We start from the raw sequence: 25,269 nt of genomic DNA on the forward strand, positions 1-25,269 counted from the left end.
GGATGAAAGAACTGACTTATAAGTGATGTTAATATTAGCAACCTAAATTGATGACAATTTTTCCCCTGTCATAATATCCACGTATATTCAACATTCATTCCTACAACAAAAAAAAAATGCCGTTCTATTTTAGAAAAGTATCCATCTCTTACATATACCCAAATGGCGAAAAAGTATATTAAAAATAATCTTTCATATGAAAACAATACTTTAAAAGGAAAAAATGTCTTTAAAATGCTTTAGTGAATAACTAATCTCATTTTCTAGTATGGCTTCAAAACCGACTAGTTAGAACCGGTTTCTAGCCATACTGAAAAATCATGTCTAGCATCGTATTACAGACAATTTTTTCCAAATATTAAAATATAATTCATAAAATGAATGCCAATTTTGTTAGCCCGAGTATTCTGTTTTAATCTTATAATTTTTTTATTTTAATATCCGCAGAAGCCTGTCTATAATACGATGCGACGAATAAATATTTTAGAACTGCTAACCTCGTTGCCCAGGTAGAGGAAGCCAATGGATCCAAGCCTGTACTGTATAGCAGCCACAACTACATTCATCTCTGTTGACAAGATCTTAGGATCATACAGCTCCAGAGTTGAGGTACCAGAGTAATACCCGCCTCCGTAGACCCAAACCTAAATATTCTTTATATCTATAATACAAAGTAGAACGATGTATGTCTGTCTGACCGTCTGTCTGTCCGTCTGAAGCTTAAGATCTCAGTAACTGCTGAACCGATTTGGCTATACTTTTCAGGGATTATACCTACTGGTCCTGTGGTGGTTTTAAGCTATTTTCTTGGGAGATGGGACACCCCAAACCCCCCCAAAAACCAAAAAACACCTTTTTTAAAAATTTTTTTTGGTAGGAGATATCCTTGGTCCTTTTTTTATTTTGCAGGGGATTTCCTTGGTCCTTCTTATTTTTTTTACGAATTTCACCTTAACTTTTTTTATCATCTCTTGGGGCAAAGCCCCTAGAGGCTAGAGCGAAGCCGCTATTAAAAGTATAGATTATTGTATAACCCAGACAACTACCTGGTTCCAGTTGTGGGAACCTTTTTTGTCTGATATCTAATTGCTTTCTGCTCTATTGTAGCGACTTGGCTGGGTTAATATTTTCGATGCCTTTGGCATAATTGAAAGTCGGCACAGGGTCCTGGTTCCAGTTGTGGGAACCTTTTTTGTCTGATATCTAATTGCTTTCTGCTCTATTGTAGTTAATATTTTCGATGCTCTTGTCATAATTGAAAGTCGGCACAGGGTCCCCAATTTGTGAACATAATGTTATTTAACACATGCCCCTTCTATTTTTTTACTTTAATATTTGAAAACATGTAAAAATTTGTATGTGCATTGAAATTGAAAAACCTATTTTCTTGAAAGGTTCTATGTGCTAACTAGGTTAGAATCTCGGCATAATACCAAGTCATATCTAAAGACGTCAAGAATAGTTTGTACTGCCGCTATGTCAGGTGCGCGAAATCATCAGTATGAGTACTAGTAGGGTAAAGAATTTTGCCAAAAACAACTCATTACCACGTACCTTAAAGACTTAAAGACAAAGGTCGTGCAATCATATGACTGGTTGTAGGACGTTTGGCCGCGCAACCCTTTATTAGCAAGATTTGTCTTAGAGATACAATAATTTTTTGCTTAATTAATAAATCCTAAATAAGATTTTTAAAAATTTTAACCTTTCCTATTTCATTATTAAAATTTCTTTTATGAAACATTAAAATATCTTTTTTGTAAAGAAAGTGTTGCCAACCCTTTTACAGGATGAAAGCAAAGCATGAAATTAAATTTTACATTCCATACAAAAGAAATCCTACATAGTGAAAAACTTTAAATAAAATTCAAAATTGAATTTTATTTTATTCAATATCAAAATATACACAACTAGCATCTTTGTGCTCGTAATACCATCCCAAGGAAGCGATGAAATGTGTTATGTGTGACGTCATAAAAATGCATCTATAAAAGTGGGATGAAAGGAGAAGTGGGAAAGGAAACCCATAAAAAGATATGGATAATAGAATGTATTTGATGACGTCACACATAACACTTTACATCGCTTCAATCCCAAGAATAAAATCTAAAACAATTAGCCAAAAATCATCTCAGGACCTGCAACCAACTTTATTAAAATGGAAAAATTAATCGGTTCAGTGGTTAGCGAGATCTTAATGATTAAACAAACTTAAAATCTTAAACTTTTATATAATAGGATAGTTCTTTTAAACGCAACTAAATTAGATCATCAAAGTAAATAATAGAAAAAAATCAACATTTTATTAAAATTCACAGAAAATTGAGGCAGAAATGCAGAATGCCTTTTTCAATAAAAACCATTCTTATGCGTAATCTGTCTTAGAATTCGTAGTTATTTTTGCAAATATTGCAAACTGTGCTGAAAATTATGCAAAATGTATGTACTAGAACTAACTCAGTGCAAAACAGAAAACTGAATTTTAAATGTAGATAAATAAGGGGAAAGAATTTGGGGAATATTTGGATATGCAACAAACTTTTTCTGATTTTCTGCGATTCTTTTTGCGAACTTTTACTGCGTTGGAATTAAGGTAAGTACATTGGTTAGAAAGTAAATAAATTTTTGCCATTTATAAAAGGAGAATTTATTTATAATGAAAAGCTCTTTCCAGTATGGCTTCGAAACCAATTAATATCCACTAGATTAGAACCGGTTATAAGCCATACTGAAAAATCATATATATAGCATCGTATTACAGACAATTTTCCACAAATATCAAAATAAGAATCATAAAATTAATACTAGTTTTGTTAGTTTGGGCCTTCGGTCACTCTGGGCTACCAAAACTGGTTTTAATCTTATAATTTTTCGTTATGATATAAGCGGAAGGCTGTCTTTATTAAGATGCAATAAATTAATATTAACCTACTAGAAAATTATTTATTAGACCACTAACGATATGCGTAACTAAAACAACCAACCCTAAATTGGCTTTGTATAGTTCAAGGCATTCCCTCTTCTATTAACTTTATTGTTATGCACCTAACTTTGAATCAGTGAGTATTAAGAATTAAAAAAATCTTAAAGGATAAAACCCATCAACTCAGTCTACGTGCCTACGTCATACTTGACAACTATTGTTCAATTAATATGTATACTGGACTGCCATCGGTAATTTAGTCTGTGTTTTGGCGTATCATTGGTTATTTGTATTGTATAACGTCATTTCTATAGGCATTATACAGAGCTTCTTCCTAGCTGAAAAATGAACAAGGACAATAACTTACCATGACAGGAAGATTGACCGCTCTTCTTCCCGCGGGTTTTGTTATACTAAGATACAAACAATCTTCACTTATAGGAGTATTGTACGTCCACACTTCCTCTCCTAAAAAAACAAGGATGACAACATCCATAAAAGCGAAGCTCTAAAACGGTAGGACAAACGGACATTAACACTTGTATAATGTCAGAACTGAATAATCAGAATGTAAATGTATAAGAGTCAAAGCAAAATTGTAAGCAAATTTGTTGAAAAACTGCTTGATACAGGATAATGTTTATGGACATACTTACATTTTTAGGACTTGATTATAGAGTTGCTTCGCTTTTAATATTGTACTTTGTTGTCCAGGAATCAGTATACCAAAAATCAGACCAATCGGATAATTAGGTCACATACAAATTTGTAATTAAAATTGTAAAAAAATCAACATATTTTAAATGAACGTACGGACATTATGGTAATGATTATAGAGTTGCTACGCTTTCTAACTCGTACCTAACTTCTATAGGAATCACCATGCAAAGTTTGAAATCGATAGGACAATTCTAACATGCCTAAATTAACGAAAAAAGCTATCCGTTACGGTCGGACGTACGGACGGACCGACCCTAATTATAGAAAAGCTTTGCTTTTAATAATTATGGAAAAGCTTTGCTTTTAAAAATAAATAATAAATGTATGGGGATGCAGACGAATGAAAATGGAAGCTTTTTATAGTGCCTAGAAAAAAATGGATACATTTAAAAAATTTTAGCCAAAAAATCCTGAATGACGTCATATTTTAATATTGGACTATGACGTCATTCGGGATACTTTGGCCTAAACTTATTTAATTTATCCCCTTTTTTTAGGCACTAAAAAGAGATTATTAAAATGGCGGATTCGGCTGCACCTAGAAATTGTCAAAAAAAGTTATGAATTGACTTTTTTTTCCTCTCTTCATTTTTAGTAGCGAAGCTACTCTATAATTCACTTTGTCCGTCAGTCCGTCCGTTCGTCAGTCCGTAACGCTATGGGGGAAATGGGATTTACTCAGCTCCTATAAATATAGAAAGCTGAATTTTTTTGACAACATTCCCATCATTAAGGAGCACAATTAACTATAAAACATCAATGGCAGTCGGACGGCTTTTTAGCAGGTTTTAGGCTATTTTTTATTTTCCACATTTTTCCTCATATCTTTATGTTTATGGTCCGATTTTCAAAATTTTTTCGGTTAGATATATCAAAATTAAATTTTCCGTCGTTTGGAGAACCAACAATGACGGTCAGACTGCCTTTTTGCAGGTTTTTGGCTATTTTTATATTTTTTACATTTTCTCCAATATCTTTGGTGTTAATGGTCCGATTTTCAAACTTTTTCAGTTAAAGATATCAAAATTAAATTTCCCATCGTTTGAAGAAAACAAGGGTATAGTCCTTTCCACGACATCCCTCCATAAGGAGCGATTCTTCGTATTTTTCACAGTAGCTTTTCTCCTATTTCTAGCCCCTGCGGGGGGCTCCAACCCTGCGGGGCCAATTACCTAACCCTGTGGGGCAATCACCTAACACAATATAACCTAACCTAACCTAAAATAACCTTCAAAAAGCCATTTTAAAAATACGAAGAATCGCTCCTTATGGAGGGATGTCGTGGAAAGGACTATACCCGAAAACAACAATGACGGTCAGACTGCCTTTTTGCAGGTTTTTAGCTATTTTTATATTTTTTACATTTTCCCCCAAATCTTTGGTGTTTATTAATCGATTTTCAAATTTTTTTCAGTTAAATATATCAAAATTAAATTTCCCGTCGTTTGAAGAAAACAACAATGACCGTCAGTCCCATCCACGAAATTTTGTGCTTCGCTACTTATTGATGTTGTCATCCTTGTTGCTTTATAATTCCCTTGTAGAATAATTTTTCAATTGATTTAATAACAGTGATGAATAGTTATTTATCGCATAGTAATATAGACAGCTTTTCACGGATATTAAATTGGTAAATTTAGTGATTAAAACCTTTTTTTGTTGAGGGGCTTAAGGACCAGGCTAACAACACAGATAAATATTAATCTTATAATTTTTATTTTAGTATTCGATGACAATTGTCAGCAATGCGATGGTATACATGATTTTTCAGTATGTCTGAGAAACGGCTCTAATCCAGCGGATATTAATCGGTTTCAAAGCCATACTGGAAAATATTAATCTCCCATGAAGTGAAGATGGTTCAATTACATGATATTAAAACAGTTTTATATTACACTTAAAACAATTTTGCTTGTGTCATATCTGTTTAATACCAAACTTTTATGTTATTGCTCATATTACATGCATATATTCTTTTAGATAGAATATAATCAACTAGCGGCTACGCCCCTAGGGAGAGGGTGCGCCGTGCGGTGCACTTCCTGCCATTTTTTATTTTAGTTATAAAAAAAATTATATTTTTTTTTTTGGGGGGGGGGGAATTTTTTCTAGGGACGATTTCTCTTGGAAGGTTGGTGGTATCCTCCCCCAAAATATGAGAAGCTACCCTTTTAAGGAGAACCCGATCGGTTCAGTGGTTAGCGAGATCCTTCGGTACACACAGACTAAGAGACATCCTGTTACTTTAGTATAAGGATTAAAATTATATTATGGTGTACATATTAGTTTTATAATTGTAATAGCCGCTGCGCCCCCAACATCTAATGGCTCTGTAATTAAATAAAATCTTAATCTTTAGACAAAGAAAAACTTACTACTTTATATAATAGGATTTATTTATAGATATGATCTATATACATTATCAACAAAACAGCCTATAGAAAAATCCTGCCATATTATTGGTTAGAAAATGGACTAATTTTGGTATAAAAGGGCATTTATTTTTTCATTTAATTCGCATATTATGTCAAATATAAAAAGTCGCAGTTCTTAGGATAAATCTTTGTTTTATAGAATTTTGAATGGTTGGTAACAAACTTGTAGTCTCTTAACATTTTATTATTGTAAATTATTGTAATCTAGAGAAAGACATAATTTTGTTTATTATCATTGGGTATTTATATCCATTTATCGCCCATTGTCTTATACATTATGGTCTCTGACAATATTAGGAGTGATTGAGAGTTTATTGTAGATGAGCAACAATAAGACAGGGATCTAAAGGGATAAGTCAATGGCCGATAAATTAATGTACATTTCCAATGGACTTGCACAAAATTACCCCTGCTGATGATTACAATTGGTGGTTAAAACGTTTGGACACTCAACAAAATGAATCAACCAATCAAAATTCATTAAAAGTCCGCAAAGTTCATCCCGTTCCCTCTAACGGGATGAACGAACTGGCCATTAAGTGACAGGGGAAATAGCAACCTAGATTGAAGAAGTCCACGTATTTTCTGCATCCATTGAAGTTGGGCTTAAAATAGTATCATAGAGAATACTTGTTTTCTTTGACCTTACCTAACTTAGACTTGAGACATTAATTATGGTAGGTGAATAAATAAATGATGTAAACCCTCTCATCAATGTGTTCATACATATTATGTTCTTACAAAAACGGGAAAAAGATAAATAGCGCAAACATTGAAAATATATTTAGATAAAAAGCAGAGACCAGGATTCTAAAAAACAATTCTAAGTGAAAATTTCCCTACAACCCACTCCCTTCTTTTCCACCTCCCTTTAGTTACAGCAATAACAAATTTTACGCCACTAAAATATCCAAAATTTCAGCAATTTCAGATGAAATTAACTTGCTGAATCAAGGCTCATGAATAAAAAGTATTGTTTTTGGGCTAAAAAATAAGCGGTTGCTTAAAAATGTCAAAATAATTTAATAAATCTAAAAATGTAAAGTACTTTAACATAATTTACTAAAGTTTTCTGTTTATTTGCATAAACACCTTGACCGAGTGTTGTTGTTGAGTATGTGAGAGAATATATAATTCATATAACTCAGAGATGTAAGGGACATTGGGCTGTTTATTGCACTGGTCCCAAAAGTTTAAAGTAACTTTTTCATATTGTTTGTTTTACAACTTTGGGGCCTTTTTTATTTTTTTATTGGTTTGTTCATTAAGTTAAGTGTCCAAACATTTCAACCACTAATTGTAATCTAATTAAGGGGTAATTTTGTGAATCATCATTTGGGATATGCATCAATTTACCGGCCATTGTCTTACCCTTTTAGATCTCTGATATACAAAAGAAAGCTTACATCAAGATTAACCCTCATAATCATAATAAATGACATCTAAAGGTTGCGCCAGTTTTCTAGAATGTCTGTATTATTTTTTTCATAGCTGCATGATAATATACATATACAAATGGATATAGAATATAAGTAGATATTATGACAATTTATTTTCAATTTAGGTTGCTAACATGGACTTCATTCATTAGTCAGTTCATTTAGTAGAATGGAAGGTGGATAGGTAGTATCGTTATTTTAGCTCGCTGCGATTACCGATTTATTAGAGTAAATAAATGAAACTCTGGTATAACATTCAAGTAATGATACATCGATTATCATGCAATAATACTATTTTAATGTGAATTAAAACATTTTATAATACTTCTTTTCATTTATCCCTCGCGGCAGGTTTTCTTCTACAATATGGTTTATTTTATTAAGCATAAGAACTCTTTTGTAAGTGTCAAATGTGATCTAGTTAAAAACTAATGATTTGATGTTGAACTGGTAATTTCTAGGAAGGCACGATATTTGAAGTGTATAAGCATCTAGTTAATTATGCCTCAAAAGTGTGTTTTGCTATGAAAAGAACTGCTGAATCTGAACAATTAAATATTTTGCCAAAGTCAAAACTACACTTATGCTATTATGTCTAACTGATACACTTGGATTTACAAAATATTTGATTTTCTTAAATTTAACATGTAAATTTACGTTTGAATCCACAAGAATATAATATGTTAAAGATGGTTTATTCTATCAAAGCGATTATTATTATTATTAATATTTATTAAAATAATAAAGATTTATTACTTATTATGTGTTAAGAAAATAATAAATATTGACATACAGAATTAGTTTCTACATTTTCAGTATTCTGTTTTGGTAACAAAGCCACTCTTTACTTATTTTGGTCCGTCAGTCCATATAGATTTTTACTAGGCTGCTTTGAAAGATTAACTTTTTTTTTGTTAATTTTTTAATGAAGATTTCTTTGATCAAAATTAATTAATAATAATTATTCCTCTATAACAAATTAAGGTAGTGTTATTTTCTACGGGAAAACGTAAAGTTCTGATATGTTTCATGAAATTAAATTATGAAATTTCTTAAAAGAAATCCTCTGGTTAATGAGAATTTATCTTATACTTTTATGTTTTTCAGGTTTTTTTTTATAAAAACTAGTTTTATCTTAAAAATAATTTTAAAGAATAAAAGAACAGAAAATATGAATAAGTCCATATAAAGAAGGTTAAAGTAATTTGAAATGATTTAATTTGTTGGAGATTGTTAGAAACGGACGGCTATGTATAAACTCCAATTTTAGAGTAGCTGCGATTTTTGTGTGGTAAATATTTTATGCTTTTCTTAATGAACAAAAAAGTTCTTATTTTCTGTTTTCCTACGAATATTCTCTGGAGAAAAGTTTTCCCACTTATCACTTGATTATTTTCTTACCTCTCAAACTAAATATTACCTCTCACAAGTAACTAGTTTTTTAGTAGCATAACTACTCTAGAACTAAGATTTTCAGTATGTTTTACTCTGTGTCCATTATACAAAGTCACTTGTCAAAAATTGCTGCCATAAAATGATACTTAGAATTAATGCAATCTTTGTTGACTGCTTCAAAAATTGAATTGCATTTGCTTTACTAAGTAACAAGGATGACAACATCCATAAAAGCGAAGCTCTGAAATGGAAGGACAAACGAACATTAACACTTGTAGATTGTCAGAACTGAATTAGCAGAATATTAATGCATCAGTACAAACAATATTGTTAGTAAATTTGTTGCAAATCTGCATAAATAGATGATACTGTTTAAGGACATACTTACATTTTTGGGACTTGTTTATAGAGATGCTTTTCTTATAACATTGTACCTTGTTGTAATAGGAATCAGTTTTTAAAAAATCAGAAGAATTGGATAATTTTAACATACAAAAATTTGTTGTCAAAAAAGTTAAAAAATCGACATGTTTCAAATGGACGTACGGACATTCTGGTATTGATTATAGAGTTGCTACGCTTTCTAAATTGTACCTAACTACTACAGGAATCATCATGCAAAGTTTGGAATCGATAGGACAATTCTAACCTGTTTAAATTAACGAAAAGAGCTAACTCTCTGTGACGGACGGACGGACGGACGGACCGACCCTAATTATAGAAAAGCTTCGCTTTTAATACATAAAAACTCTAATGATGTGTGTAAAATGTTTTTTTTCAGCCGTTTTCAAGATCTTACTGGAAAACATACCAATATAAATCCAGAAACTTTCTTTTATAAAGATAACGGATATATTATTCTTAATATATAATATCAATACTTATATATTTGCTCTATTTTTAAGTTTATTTGTACAAAGTATTCTCATATAATATTTTACTTTTTTATTGCAAATATTATTTATCTTATGGATATAGCTTTTTAAAAAATTCATAAGATACCTAGTGATACTTAGATTATATTAATTTTTCTATCTTTAAAAATTACAAGGAATAACAGTGAATGGTGGGGAGGGGGGCTAACCCACCCTTAAAAATTTATTGTTGCTTCGCAAGACATTTTTTAGTCCCCCTCCCCCCTACCCCACAAAGTTCAATTAGCCCTTCTCTTATTAAGATTTATACACCATTCCAGTAAAAAAGAAATCTAGAAAAACTGATGATAGTGCCTAAAAAAAAGACAACATACTGGCCTACTATTGGTCAAATCAAATGCATACTGCCTATCATTGGTCACTTGTATTGTATGCCGTCATTTTTTCGGCACTATCATAAGTTTCAATCTTTAGCTTCTTATCTAACAAATGTAACGCTCCTTAAGGGGCGATACTTCGTATTCTTCACATTAGCTTTTCTCCTATTTCTAGCCCCTAAGGGGGGCTCTAACCCTGCAGGGTCAATTGCAAGGCAATCACTTAACCCAATATAACCTAACCTAACCTAAAATAACATATTAAAAGCGATTTTAAAAATACGACGAATCTGCCACGAAAGAGACTATACCCAAAAGTTCTACCTGGATGCCCAGGAAATGCTATTCCTTCAGTCTGGACACAGCTGTTGGGTTTCCCAGTCACATTCAGCACTCCTTTCCAATTCTTTATTGGCTTCGGATGTTGGAACCTAAAACGAACAATGGTTATTATTTTAACTCGGCTCCGACTTCGATTAGTTTGCACTTGATAAAACTGAAATGTTGTATTAACACATATATTAGACATTTTTAAAAATGGCCGCGGAAAATAAAATAAAAAGCCATAGCACTGTTTCTTTTCAGGTTTGCCAAGCAAAACAAATATTCCAAACTGTTTCCTTACATATTCGCGGAAAACTGTTTTAATACCGTACAACAAATGTACCAAGGATTTCACTACATTTTCTCTAAGTTTTTTTGTCTGAAGCTAAATATTTTAATAACTGCTGAACCGATTGAGTTTTAGGTCAGCATCACATAAGTCCTTGAATGATTTTTATTTTCAAATCAAAGTCTTTGGATGGTTTTAGGCTATTTTCTGTCTTTCCTTACCCCTCTAGAAGCTAGGGTAGCGACCATATAAAAAAAGTCTGAAACAGCCTTAATAACCTCGATACGAATTTTCCTAAAATTGTAGCCGTATAGGAGATACTAATCAGCCTGAATTAAATATCTAACTAATCTAGAATGTAGACCTGGAGATATGTAGGATTTTTATTCAATGTAGAGATAAAATTATGTTTGTTCGGTGCCAAGCGACTAAATTTATGATCTCCTAAATACTTTTACGAAGGAAGGAAACCATGACAAAATAATATTTCTTTTAAAGCGGAGCATCTTTATAATAAAATTATAAACACGTTCACCCTGAGCTTTCTGAATTTCAGCAATTTTGTAAATAACACTGGTACTCAAAGTTTTACAAACACATTATCTCACAGGATAGCTTAAAAACTTTGGGTACTACCGATAAGTTTGGTTTAAAAATATTACTTTTCCATCAATAATTTAAAAGTTCAATAGGGTTAATTTTGTTTATTATTATTAGGAATGTACATAAATTTATCGTCCATTGTCTTATCCTTTAGGACAATTTGTACATGGGTAAAACTGGTTTGATAGTTTACTTATAAAATATTAATCATCTAGAAAATATTGATTTGACATTTCTATAATCAAGTTTCCAGGCTATTATATTAGAACAAAGAAAAAATATAAGAAAATAATTGAATGAGAACGAGAACATTAATGTCCTTAATTAGCGCAGTATACAAACTCTTATTTTTCATAGAATCTTTAAAAAACTCGAAAAATTTACATTTAAAAACAAGGCTCACAGCATCCATAAAATCAGATGAATAGTATTTTTATATCACAAAAAAATTTCGTTGAAAAGGTTAAAAAGCAACATGTTTTAAATGAAAGTACGGACTTTTTGGTAACGATTAAAGAGTAGCTAAGCTTTCTATATCGTACCTAACTGTTAAAGGAATCATAAAATAAAGTTTGAAATCGTTAGGACAATTCTAACATGTCTAAATCAACAAAAAAAACTGTCACCAATCATAGAAAATCTCCGCCATTGAAAACTTTTCAAATGCTCTTTTTAAGTCAAACTGTTCTTAACAAGAAAATGTGACTAAAGGATTACACCTAAACGGAAAAGAAATGACTCCCTTTTTAAAAGAAGCTTAAAAGTATGCAACGTGACAAAGAGATGGACGGGCCTTATTGATAGAGTAGCCGCGTAAATAAGAAAATATAATAAACTAGCACAAGACAAAAACTATTTCTCTTCTATTTTATATTATTTTAAGAAAGAAAAGGAAAAAAGTATCATTTGTATTTAGTATCAGCAGCTCACATAAATACATTTATGACCAGCGGAATATCCTTCTCAATGTTTAATAAAATATATAATATTTTGCCACAAGATTTTCCCCCTTCCCAATATTTTAGCTAGAAGCAATGTTTTTCTTTTATATACCAGTACAAAATATAAAACAAACATGAATGGATATAGAATATAGTGGATATTAGGACATGGAAATTTAGGTTCCTAACATGAATATCGCTCATGATCACTTTGTTCATCCACTGGTAGGGGAGAGGATGGTGTAAAGTGGTATCATTATTTTAACCAGCTAAAATTTTCACCTTTTCAGAGTACATGATAATCTGGTGCAAGATCCAAGTAATTAAAAATCCATTCAAACATGTACATATTCATCTGTTTACAGTTTCCGAAGGCAAAAAAGAAGAGTATGTGAACATATCCTAAGCTACTTTAACTAAAGAATAAGTAGTTATGACTTACTTTAGAAAAAACTCACCATAAAAAATATTTCATTACTTATAATATTTACTGACGAACGAACATTGTAAAAACGATAAACATGCAATCTTGTAGAATCGAGATTATTTCTAAAGTACTGCATTTGGGCATAAATTTTGAAACATTTGAAAAATTAACAAAGATTTAAAGATATCATTAAAAAAACTTTTTTTGCATAACCTCTTTACTATTTATTACTTTTTATTTTATCCAAATGAAAAATAAGTTAAATATGTATAGGGAATGGGTCTCATCTATTAGAAATTAAAAGTTTAAGTTATATCATCTACAAGGATGACAACATCCATAAAAGCGAAGCCCTGAAACGGTAGGACAAACGGACATTAACACTTGTGTAGTGTCAAAACTGAAAACTGAAAATATAAATGAATAAGAGTCAAAGCAAAATTGTGAGTAAATTTGTTGAAAAACTTCTTGATACAGGATAATGTTTATGGACATACTTACATTTTTAGGACTTGATTATAGAGTTGCTTTGCTTGTAATATTGTCCTTTGTTGTCCTAGGAATCAGTATACCAAAAATCAATACAATCGGATAATTAAATCACATAGAAATTAGTTGTTAAAAATGTAAAAAAAATAAACATGTTTAAAATGGACGTGCGGACATTCTGGTAATGATTATAGAGTTGCTACGCTTTCTAAATCGTACCTAACTACTACTGGAATCACCATGCAAAATTTGAAATCGATATTGAAAACATTAGGATAAATTTTATAATCTCGACTTCTACAAACTGTAGATATTTTTAGGAAGGGAGGGGACATTTGGCTGTTCATTACACTAGTCCCCAAAGTTTTATAATATCATTTTCATTTTCAACAACTATGGGGAATTTTATTGAATTTTGATTGATTAGTTCATTAAGATGAGTGTCCAAACGTTTCAACCACTAATTATAATATGCAGAAGGTCTACTTTTGTGTAGCATCATTAAGATGTACATTGATTTATCAGCCATTGTCTCATCCCTGGAATGTTCTTGAGATATAAATACAGATGTATCTGAGTGTATTTGTAGATGAAATATATATTAACCAAGAAAGAAATAAAGGTTGGTGAGCTTAAAAAGTATAAAGATCAGAAGCAGAATAGTTATCCATCGCCTCGTAATATAGACAGCTTTCTGCGGGTAATAAAATGAAAAATTATTAGATTAAGGCCCAGGTTTTTTTTATTTTTCGTGGAAAACTGTATATATACATGATGCTTTACATGATTTTTCAGTTTGGCTAAGAACTGGTTCTAATCCAGCGGATTTAATCGATTTCGATGCCATACTTGAGAAATTATTCTTTAATATCTTTAGAATCAGCTGATTTGATGTGCAATTTTTTCCGGCCAGAACCAATATTTTTACAAGAGTCCTTTACTCTTCAAGAATATTTTCAAAGTTGGTATACATTTTTTTCCAGAAAATATCATAAAGAATGGAAGCAGAATATGATTATTAAGACGTGGGAAATATAGTTGTCATTTAGATTGCTAACATATTACTCGTTTCTTGGTGAGTTCGTTCATACATTAGGATGGGAGGGAATGGGGTAGAAGGGGGGAATCGTTATTTTAGCCCACTGCAATTTTCACTTTATTAGACAGAAATCTGTTGTAAGATCCAAGTAATAATACAGGGTGGGGCAAATAAGACCGGACAAACTTTAAACGACCATAGCGCCAAAACTATATGACCAATAAGGACGTTTGACCACACTATAACAAGCTTAGGTAATGACCTTTTAGCACAAAAAAATCTTTGGACGAAGATGGACGTGTACAACGAGCTGGCCGCGCATATGTTCAACAAGGCAGATTCCAAATGCGCCGGTGGCTTAAACTGGATTCTCGACTAGGGCCCACTAAATCTGACCTTAGCCCATTTGTAGGTGAGGTAGAGTTATGTAACTTGCTGGGGATACTGTTAGATACATAAGTAAGACACTAGAAAAGACTAGAGCTCTCTATCTTTAATGGCTTGGTCGTAGTACTCCAGCAAAGTGAAACGGTGCAGATTTTGAGATGTAAAAAACGTCAAAAATCGTGAAAATTTCTCGGTAATTGACTTCAGGGACCCATATTTAACTTAAAAGCTCATTTTAGACTATGGGTTGCGCTAACAACCCTAGCTGAAACTTCATGCCATTTCTAAAAAGGTACAGAACGTCGTTTTAGCTCAACTGTGGTCCAAATAAGAGCCTCCGTGTATAAGGGTAGCTTGAAAGTTGGGCGAATTTGGATCCTGCGGTTATTCACGTTCCTAAGGAAATGTGGCCTCCCAGCAGCCCGATCTTAATTCAATGGACTTTTGGGCCTAGGGCTACTTTGAAGCATGCACCAATAGACGTGCCCATACCAAAAAGACCTCCCTCATTGCCACTATCAAGGAGAACTACGCCAGCTTGGACATGTACATTTTGACCTGGACCTGCCGGCAGTTGAGGAGGCAGATAGAGGCGGTGATTAAGGCTGGCAGTGATTTTATTCAATAATCTAATAGTCATATACCTATTTTGTTTGCCAGTTTTTAAGATTCAATAAAATCTTTAAAATTGACGATTTTATGTTCATTTGTTTAGAAGTTAGAATTTGTCCGGTCTTATTTGCCTCACCCTGTATATCCATTCATAAATTAAAATTATCACAAAATGACATATTGACCTAAAATTCCAATTTTCTAAATGAACCTTTATTACTTATGCAGCAAGGATATCATTTATGCCCATGCAGGCTGCTTTGATGCACATTCTAATGTGTTTGATGTGTCTAAACATATGTTACACATATATTTACCTACAAACTACTTACCTACATAACTCCTTAAAATTAAATACATCTATTTCTATTTAGAAAAAAATATCTATAAAGATAAAAATCATAAAAAGTGTTTTTTTATAATAAACAAGTTTGCCTCCAAGTTTTGATGCTTTAAATCAAAAAAAGAGGGATTGATTATTTTAATATAAGCATATATCCTTATATAAAAGTAACAGGTTATCTATCTGTCTGTCTGTATGTAATGAAGGATCCGAAATGGTTCTCCTTTACACAGTAGCTTCTCATCCTGAGATGGTTTATAACTATTTTAGGTGAGGGTACCACCAACCTCCCAAGAAAAATCACAACAAAATATTACTAACCCCATCTAATTTTTTGTTGTTGGTAAACAACTGATCTTAACATAGATAGAAAAAAACATTTGACATGCTCCTAGAGGCCGCAGGGGTGTAGCTGCTTGTAATAAAATAAGATATTCAAATATAAAAAAAATAATTGAAGTGTTTTATACATATATACCATAGTCTCTAACATATGTACTAAAGTAAAGTAATATATATATTAATGTATGATATACTAGCGGCTTCGCCCCTAGCCTCTAGGGGCTTTGCCCCAAGAGGTGATAAAAAAAATGAAGGCGAAATTCGTAAAAAATTAATATTTATTGTTTTTAGTGAGAGAATGTTGCTATTCTTTCATTCAAAATAAATGCTGGAATAAAAAATATTTTTGAACAAAGGACCAAGGAAATCTTCTGCAAAAAAAAAAAAAAAAAAAAAAAAAAAAAAAAAAAAAAATGGGGGGGGATTTTTGTTTTTGGGGGGGTTGGGGGTGTCCCACCCCCCAAGAAAATAGCTTAAAACCACCACAGGACCAATAGGTATATACCCTGAAGAGTAGAATCCGATCGGTTCAGTGGTTACCGAGATCTTAAGGGACAGACAGACGGACAGACGGACAGACGGTCAGACGGACAGACGGACAGACATCGTTCTACTTTGTATTATAGATATATTGTAAAGACTTGATATTTGATAAATGATGGTGCATGGTACTGCCATACAAATATCTAAACATTCACCCAACAATAGAGATTATATAGAGTACCATACAAATATCTAAACATTCACCCAACAATAGAGATTATATAGAGTAACATACAAATATCTAAACATTCACCCAATAATAGAGATTATATAGAGTACCATACAAATATATAAACATTCACTCTCTAATTATCATTATTTTAAATTAACAGGATCTCTGTCTGTTTGTACCGAAGGATATCGGTAACCGCTGAACCGATATGGTTCTCCTTTACAATTTAGCTTCTCATAGGTCATATATAAAAAAAATAAGGGGATGGAATTTTCTTTTTCTTTTTAAAACTAAAAATAATAATGGTCGAATTCAACCACCACCACCATCAAGACCTTTAGGGACGTAGCCACTCGATTTTATAAATAAAGTAGTAAGTTTCTTTGTCTGCAGCATAAAATCTCTAAAACTTGTGAAGAACCATCGAGCTGTTTAGGAAAGATTTATTTATACCATTCACAGATTAAGTTTCTACTCTAATTAATATCTTTTTTCCCCCTACAGACTATAGTCTAGGAAGGCTAAATATCTAAATATTAACAAGGATGACAACATCCATAAAAGCGAAGCACTGAAACGGTAGGACAAACAGACATTAACACTTGTATAGTGTTAGAACTTAATTATCATATTATAAATTTATAAGAGTCAAAGCAAAATTATAAGTAAATTTGTTGTAAAACTGCTTGATACAGGATATTTTTTATGGACATACTTACATTTTTAGGACTTGATTATGGAGTTGCTTCGCTTATTACATTATACTTTGTTGTCCCAGGAATCAATATACCAAAAATCAAATCTATCCGATGATTTGATCACATAAAAATTTGTTGTTAAAAAAGTAAAAAAATCAACATGTTTAAAATGGACGTACGGACATTTTGGTAATGATTATAGAGTTGCTACGCTTTCTAAATCGTACCTAACTACTAAAGGAATCACCATGCAAAATTTGATATCGATAGGACAATTCTAACATGCTTAAATTAACGGAAAAAGCTATCCGTTACGGACGTACGGACGGACGGACGTACGGACGGACCGACCCTAATTATAGAAAAGCTTCGCTTTTAAAAACACTACATATAAATATATATAGGCTATTGAATATATGAAAATTGGAAATATTGATTCACATGACTTTTAGAAAATGTATAGGCACAAGAAAAACAATAAATCAAGTTACTTGAAATTTAGAATAATGTATGTTGATTGAAAATTTTACCTCGTTTATTTCTAACGCAACTGAACCGGTTCTGGAGTGAAAAAAATAGCATATCTAATCTATACCATAGTTATAAAGAATAGTATATTGTTTGTAATTCCCTCAAAACAAAATAATAAAATTTTACAAATTTAACCCCAAAAATATTAGAATGAAATGGTATTACTCCTCCAAAATCCTCCGAAAAATCTTGAACGCCATTCTGAAATTTTTTTTCGGGGATCTAAAGAGATAAGACAATGGCTGATAAATTGATGTACATCCCCAATGATGATACACAAAATTACCCCTTCTGTAGATTACAATTAGTGGTTGAACCGTTTGAACACTCAATTTAATAAAATAACTTATCAAAATTCACCAAAGTCCCCAAAGTTGTAAAGCAAACGAATAAGAAAACGTTATTATGAAACTTTGGGGACTAGTGTAAAAAACCGCCCATTGTCCCCTCTATCTGAATTTTTTTTGTTTCCGTATCCGCGGTCATTCAAGAATTATATTATATTTCATTTTATTAAATTAAGTAAACTGAAATAAAAACAGTTTAGAACAACATTTTCTTGAATTTAAATTTGAATTATTTTGTGCGAGTATTTATGTTTATATAATTGAGACAGATGCAGGGGTCTAAAGGGATAATACAATGACCGATAAATTGATGTTCAAAATTACCACTTCTGTAGATCGATTACTGTTAGTGGTAGCACCTTTGGAAACTCAACTCAATGAACCAACCAATCAAAATACAATTCCCAAAGTTGTTAAGCCAGCGAATAAGAAAAATTTTGGGGACTAGTGTAAAAAACAGCCAAATGAACCCTCCATCCCTGAGAAAGATGTATGTTTGTCAGGGACAAAGGTTGTTATATATCAACAGGAAAAACTTTTTTTTGTCAGGCGAATCTAATTTTCTTTCGAATCCTGTATTATTCCCTCATTCATAATTAGATAAAAAACATGCACTTGTACAATGAGATATCAAAAATCAAATAACTTTGTCTCAACCATAAAATATCATCATTGACAAGCGGATAAGCCCCCTAGAAGCCTCTAGTGGCAATTGAGAATTTTTTTACAGTGTCAATTTCTCTAGGATGATAAGGTACCTTCTCCTAAAAGAGTTTTAAACCTTCCATGGACCTACTAGAAGCTTCACTGTAAAGTAGAAAAATATCGGTCCAGCAGTTTTACTTTTTTATTAGAGTTGGCCTAAAGTTGTAAACAAAATTCTCTTCTGTTGCCTTATCCCTGCTCTCTGATACTTGTAAACACAAGTTTCTTAGAACACAATTAATTTGAAAAGCTCGCTTGTGTAGTTCAAAGTTTTCATTTAATCTGATCCAAACTTGGGATCCAGTGGAAAATACAAAGGAGCCTATTTTTTATACTTTAAAGATTAAAATTAAAGAATAGAGAGGGAAGGGGTTAAATAACGTTATGCCGAGATCCCTGGGTTGACTTTCAATTGAGAAAAGCAACCAATAGCGTGTGGAATATTATCACAGCCAAGAACATTACTAACTTCGAACACTATTAGAATCAGCAGAGCAATGTCCAATAATATAAAAAAAGAACAAACAAGGATGACAACATCCATAAAAGCGAAGCTATGAAATGAAAGGACAAACGAACGTTTACACATGTAGATTGTCAGAACTTAAATTTTAGGACTTGTTTATAGAGATGCTTCGCTTATAACATTGTACCTTGTTGAAATAGGAATCAGTTATCAAAACATCAGAAGAATCGGATAATTTTAACATACAAAAATTTGTTGTCAAAAAGTTAAAAATCGAGAAGTTTAAAAAAGACGTACGGACATTCTGGTGTTGATTATAGAATTGCTATGCTTTCTAAATTGTACCTAACTACTACAGGAATCACCATGCAAAGTTTGGAATCGATAGGACAATTCTAACCTGTTTAAATTTACGAAAAGAGCTAACTGTGACGTACGGATGGACGGACGGACCGACCCTAATTATAGAAAAGCTTCGCTTTTAAAAATGAACACTTTCACGCGAAAAGATTCCAATTTCATCCACCTATTACTATTTGCAGGCTCCTGGTTTATAATTTCGTCTTTTCTAAATATGGGGATCTGGGTACTATAATGATCAATCCGCATTGCTACCAGCCGTTCGTCTTTTAGCAGCCTTGAAAATTGTTTAAAAATTACATTATTTATAGAATAAATGTATAGATATACAATCCAGATAACTACCTGGATCCAGTGTTGGAGACCTTTTTCGTCTGCAAGCAAGTTGTTTCATGCTTTTTAAATATTTCTGAAGCTATTGATATTCGAAAACCTTAATTGAAAGTCGGCACAGGGAATACAGCTAATCAACCCATTCCCCCTCTATTGTTTTACTTTAATATTTAAAGTTTTTGCCCTGATCCTGAAGTTTTAGTAAGTAGGTCTCTCTTATTTCTGCCACATCAGTAATTAAAGTGTCTACCATCGTAATATTATGTTATTATATTTTGTATAAATGGATTTATCTTTACCTGGATCTTTCATACTATCTAATAAAGTGAAACTTGATCAAATAACAATCTCCCCTACTACCCCCTCCTCTTACTACTGGATAAACGAACTGACCAATTAATGACAGTGGAATAACAACCTAAGATATAAATATTCTCAAGTAAAAAAAAAATGCAGAAACTTAGAACTATATTATACTTATTTTCTATTAATAAAAAATGTAATTTAAACTTTTGTCATCAGGTTTACATTTCAAAGAATTTACACTTTTGTAACTGCATATTTTTAAGTTGAAAAAATTAAAAATCTCTTCTTTATAAACAAATAATGTTTTATTTTTTTATCTCGCTATAGGTCATTGAGTTCTTTATTTTCATTAATAATCTTTGGAATTTAAAATTCCAAATGTCAAATCTAAAATCTAATGTTTATGCTTTTTAAATGAATATCATTTATGTAAATGATTTTAAATTTTAACAATTTAAGTTTCCGGATTGTAAGCTGGCTATATATATATATATTTTGTTCTCTAATTTATCCCAAGCTCTTCTATCTCAGAGTGCACACACACACACGCACAAACACACTGCACAGTTTTCATATTTCCTTCAATACTATAAAAAAATACAAAAGTTTTTCAGAAACATTGTGAAATTAACAGTTGTGAGCTTATTGTCTTACAATACAGTAACGAACGCTTTCATTGCATAAACTTTCTTTAGATGAAGTTGTAAATATTTTTCTCTCATGGCTTAAGATTTTGATAATTACTAAACCGATAGAGATCCTCATTTTAGAAAAACTTCACATGGATTCCAGGATTAATTAAGGCTACTTTATTTTCAGATTTAAGTCTTGGTACGTTTTAAGGCTATATTTTCTGCACTTTTGAGCACATAGCCCCTAGATGCTAGAGGTGCATTCGCTGATAAAGCTTATAAAAAGGGTGTGACGTCCTATTCAAAGAAAGCAGCAGTAGGTTCCCATTCTCAATCTTTCAGAAAAATGCAAATTTATCAATAATCAAACTCTAATTCTACTCGATAATATGCAGAAGAGCAAGAACTGCTATTTTACAATTAAAAAATCCGATGTTTTGTGTGAATTTTAGTGAGTTCAATTAAATATTGAATTTGGCGGAAAGGGCATTTAGATTTTGCACGCAGCCAATTTACAGCTTATATTCGGAATTAATAATAAACAGGGAATGAGAAGTTTATTCTATTAAATATAAATTTAACATAAACCATAATAATATTTGTTAAATTAAGAATTTTAATGCAAAATAAGCAATACTTGCTGTTCTTGAGCCAGGGCATGGCTAGAAAATTGATGTGACTAAATATGGGCACAATAACCTGAAGCAAAAGCGTAATTGGCAATATGAAGTGTCGGCTTGCTGTCGGTGAAATTTCGGGCCATACTAGATACGTTTTAAATAATACCTACTGCTGTTATGTTAGGCGCGTAGAGTAGGGGGAATGTTTACCTATACCCCCATTTCCTTTCCTCCCACTGATGAACGAACTGACCAAAAAGTTATGTCTATGTTAGCAACCCAGATTGAAGACAAGTTTTTCACTGATATAATTTCCACGTATATTCTATATACATTATTTAACTTGGTTGAAGTGTGATATATGCACCAAGAAAATGAAGTTACAATTTTTCTTACAGAAAGAATAAAGATATGAAATTGTAAAAACATCTCTCATTTTTTTTACACTTTTTGCATAATACAAATGAAAAAGTGAAGTCAAAATTTGAGTCCTTTGAGTCTCTAAAAGCAAGATTTTATGAAAATGATTTTTTGATGTGCATAACATTTCAAGCTAAAAGCGAAGCTTTTCTTCAAATGCATGTGTCAGTCCGTACGTCCAAAACAGAAACAATTTTTTAAAAATTTTACATTTTTATATTTTGCCTATTAAAATCAAATTTAATATGATATAAATTATCCCATAATTTAATATTTTGAACGGGTATTTTTTTATCTACACTAAATAATTTTCTGTTTCTTCTTTAAATTTTTGTATGCTTTCATCATTGCGTTGCAAAATCAAAAGTCTTCGTCTTTTTCACTAAGACCAATAGAAAAGTAATGTTCTAATGTTAAAAGTAAGGCTGAAGGAAATATTTTTCCAGTATGGATTCGAAACCGATTATTATCCGCTAGAAGAGAAACAGTTCTGAGCCATACAGAAAAATCATGTTTCTTATGATGATATAGACAATTTGTACGAATAATACAATATTAATACCAGTTACGTAAGCCACTTCGGCATCTAGGGGCTAACAAAACTGACACTTTTCTGATATTTTTTCATTTTTCTATTCGCAGAAAGCTATCTATAACACGATGAATAACTATTCTTGTTTTGATTTAAAAAATGATAAATCTTTATCTATATTTTTGTGTGCACTTAAATTGTAACTAGCTCCAATAAAACACCAGGAGGTAGGTGTGGGAGAGGAAGGGGGGAGGGGGTTACTGGCCAGCTGTAATTGCAATAAGATTTATGTTCTATATTATATTTCCAATTTGTTTCTGTTTAAAGGGTTTTACTCGTGTTTTATAGTTTTGTTGTACTCTTTAAAAAGAAATGATTTTCAACAAATGGGGGTAGTACGCTTGCTTATTATTTGTCTGCAAAATAAAATCGATTTATTGATTTTTACTTTCTCTTAATGAATCCCCTGATGATTAGTAATATGTTTTTAAAATAATGTACTTTTCACTTTTTAGACTCACATAAAATTGTAGATAATAATTGATGTAAAAAAAGAATTAAATTTTATCAAACCTATTTCTATTTTATTAAGTTTTAGCTTGAATTTGGGATTGCTGTTATCCTTGTTAAGTAAATGTAAAATTTTTGCAGAACTAATTTTCAAGAAATAAATCTTATTTATCTAATTATAATAGCAGCCAAGTAATGAAATTGAAAAAGCTTATCCATCTATACGCCAAAAAAGTAATTCAATATGTGCTTTAAAAATGGAATGGTGAAGTTTTAATTTTAAAACAAAAAAAATAAAGACCAACCAACATAAAATTATTATAGAGTAGCTTCGTAACCTATTACTATAAAATATTACCTGAGATTACCAACAGGCGGCTCCGCAAACGGAATCTTGCCCCAGACCTCGACCTCCTTGCCCAGGTCGCTGACCATCCTCTCGCCGACCACCTTGCCACTGGACGTGTCCACAACAAGACTGTCATCACCGTGGAGCAGAGGAAAAGAGGACACCAGCAGGTGGATTACTAGGTACACCTCTATCATCTCAATATCATTATTTTACTGTCTGCAATTTAAGATTTTATGTTAATTCGATAAAGATTTTCCAATACTTTCATGCATATATATATTTTAAAAAACTGAAGTTTTCAAGTAAAACTTCCAAGTAATAAGATTTTAAAAATATTAGTAAAGATTCTTTAAAAACTAACCCCACCCCAATTAATGATTTATTTTTATTTTTTTATGGGCTCGACGTACTGACAATCAATTGTCTAAAGTAGATTCCTAAAAAATCAGATGTTTTATCAAATGTCGCGTTTTCGCTTGCTTTGATAAGGTCAAGGTGACATAAATTAGATCTCTTAATTTCAATTCAAATTGAACATAGTAATGGATTTATTATTGCTTTGATCTTACACCAGATTATCGTGTACTCGAAACTTGTAGCTGACTAAGCTAAAGATTCATCTCATTTTCCGTTTTCCAGCGTTCTCCTCTTAGGAGGCGTTAGGTCAGGTTTTATGCTAGGCAGGCGCAGCGGCCAGAGTTCATAGTTCTGTGGGGGAAGGGGGGGGTACTCAAATTTTCAAAATTGAAAAAATATTTCTAAGAGGATATTACCCATTTTCCTAATCCCTTTCTACTAGATGAACGAACTATATCCATATATCATAGTTCATAAAGTAAATTCAAATGTTTTCTCCTTTTCAGATGCATGCACTTAAAAATTGCAAACTAACATACATAAAAAGAATACAGTACGCAGCACACAAAATCCTATTTAATTGACAGAAAAAAGGAAATTGAAAAAAAAACTATTTCTGTAGTTAAAAATATAAAGTTTTTGTGTGTTCGGTTTAACTTTGACTCTAAAACCCTTGTAGTAGAAATATATGTATGTAAGTAAGTAAGTATGTATCAGGACTTGACAGCTGCTTTCGGTGACTCGGCTAAAGAAAAAAACTAGCGGCTTAATTATGTTTTATCATATTTTGTTTTTGTTTGTACTGTTGTTAACTGACTATTCGGGTTGTCGGCAGCTATACATAAATTGAAGCATTTAATAGTGCCTATAAAAATGACGCCACACTGGCCTAATATTGGTGAATTAAAATCTAAACTGACCTGCCATTGGTAATTTAGTCTGTGTATTGTCCTATGATTGGTCATTTGTTTTGTTTAATGTAATTTTTAATAGGCTTTATAAAGAGCTTCCTATATATTTTTTATTAGCAGTGGATGTGCCATAACAGCGGAATGTCCTTAAAAAACGCGCCAAAGCATACCACTGTGATTTGTTTAAAAATAAATCTGCGGCTGACAAGACCTGAAAAGTGTAGTAGTTTTCTTTAGCTCAACACTTGAAATGAAAAGTTTGGTGTGTCTGAAAAGGAAAAGGCTGAGGAGAATATGTATGTATATTACATTTGAACATATAAGAAAATGTTAAAAAATACAGGGGGCTCCAATAATTACTGACATTTTTTTAGGCGATGTAACAAACAAATAGATAGATTATTTATAAAAGATTTATCTATTAAAGGGAAAATAAAATTATTGAGGTGAATTTTTAAATCAATTAGGGTCGCTTATTTAGGCAAAAAAATTTTGTGAATCCTCCAAATTCGCT

The 25,269-nt window shown here is 31.8% G+C and overlaps 1 protein-coding gene across 3 annotated transcripts in view; it reads right to left on the reverse strand.

Moving 5' to 3' along the window:
- LOC145316437 (acetylcholinesterase-like) overlaps window positions 1-23,699 on the reverse strand; it is a 65,519-nt gene extending 41,820 nt beyond the window's left edge. For all 3 annotated transcript variants that reach the window (XM_080156916.1, XM_080156917.1, XM_080156915.1), the window contains exons 1-4: window positions 23,494-23,699; window positions 10,489-10,595; window positions 3,291-3,391; window positions 498-644 (exon numbers count right to left, since the gene is read on the reverse strand). In XM_080156916.1, the coding sequence (XP_080013042.1) occupies window positions 498-644; window positions 3,291-3,391; window positions 10,489-10,595; window positions 23,494-23,681 (543 nt within the window). In that variant the 5' untranslated portion in view covers window positions 23,682-23,699. The remainder of the gene's footprint in view (window positions 1-497; window positions 645-3,290; window positions 3,392-10,488; window positions 10,596-23,493) is intronic.
- Between the last annotated feature and the right edge of the window lie 1,570 nt (window positions 23,700-25,269).

Source organism: Acartia tonsa, chromosome 4 (assembly GCF_053477335.1).
Source record: "Acartia tonsa isolate MP-2025a chromosome 4, ASM5347733v1, whole genome shotgun sequence".
In the NCBI taxonomy this organism is placed as follows: domain Eukaryota; kingdom Metazoa; phylum Arthropoda; class Copepoda; order Calanoida; family Acartiidae; genus Acartia; species Acartia tonsa.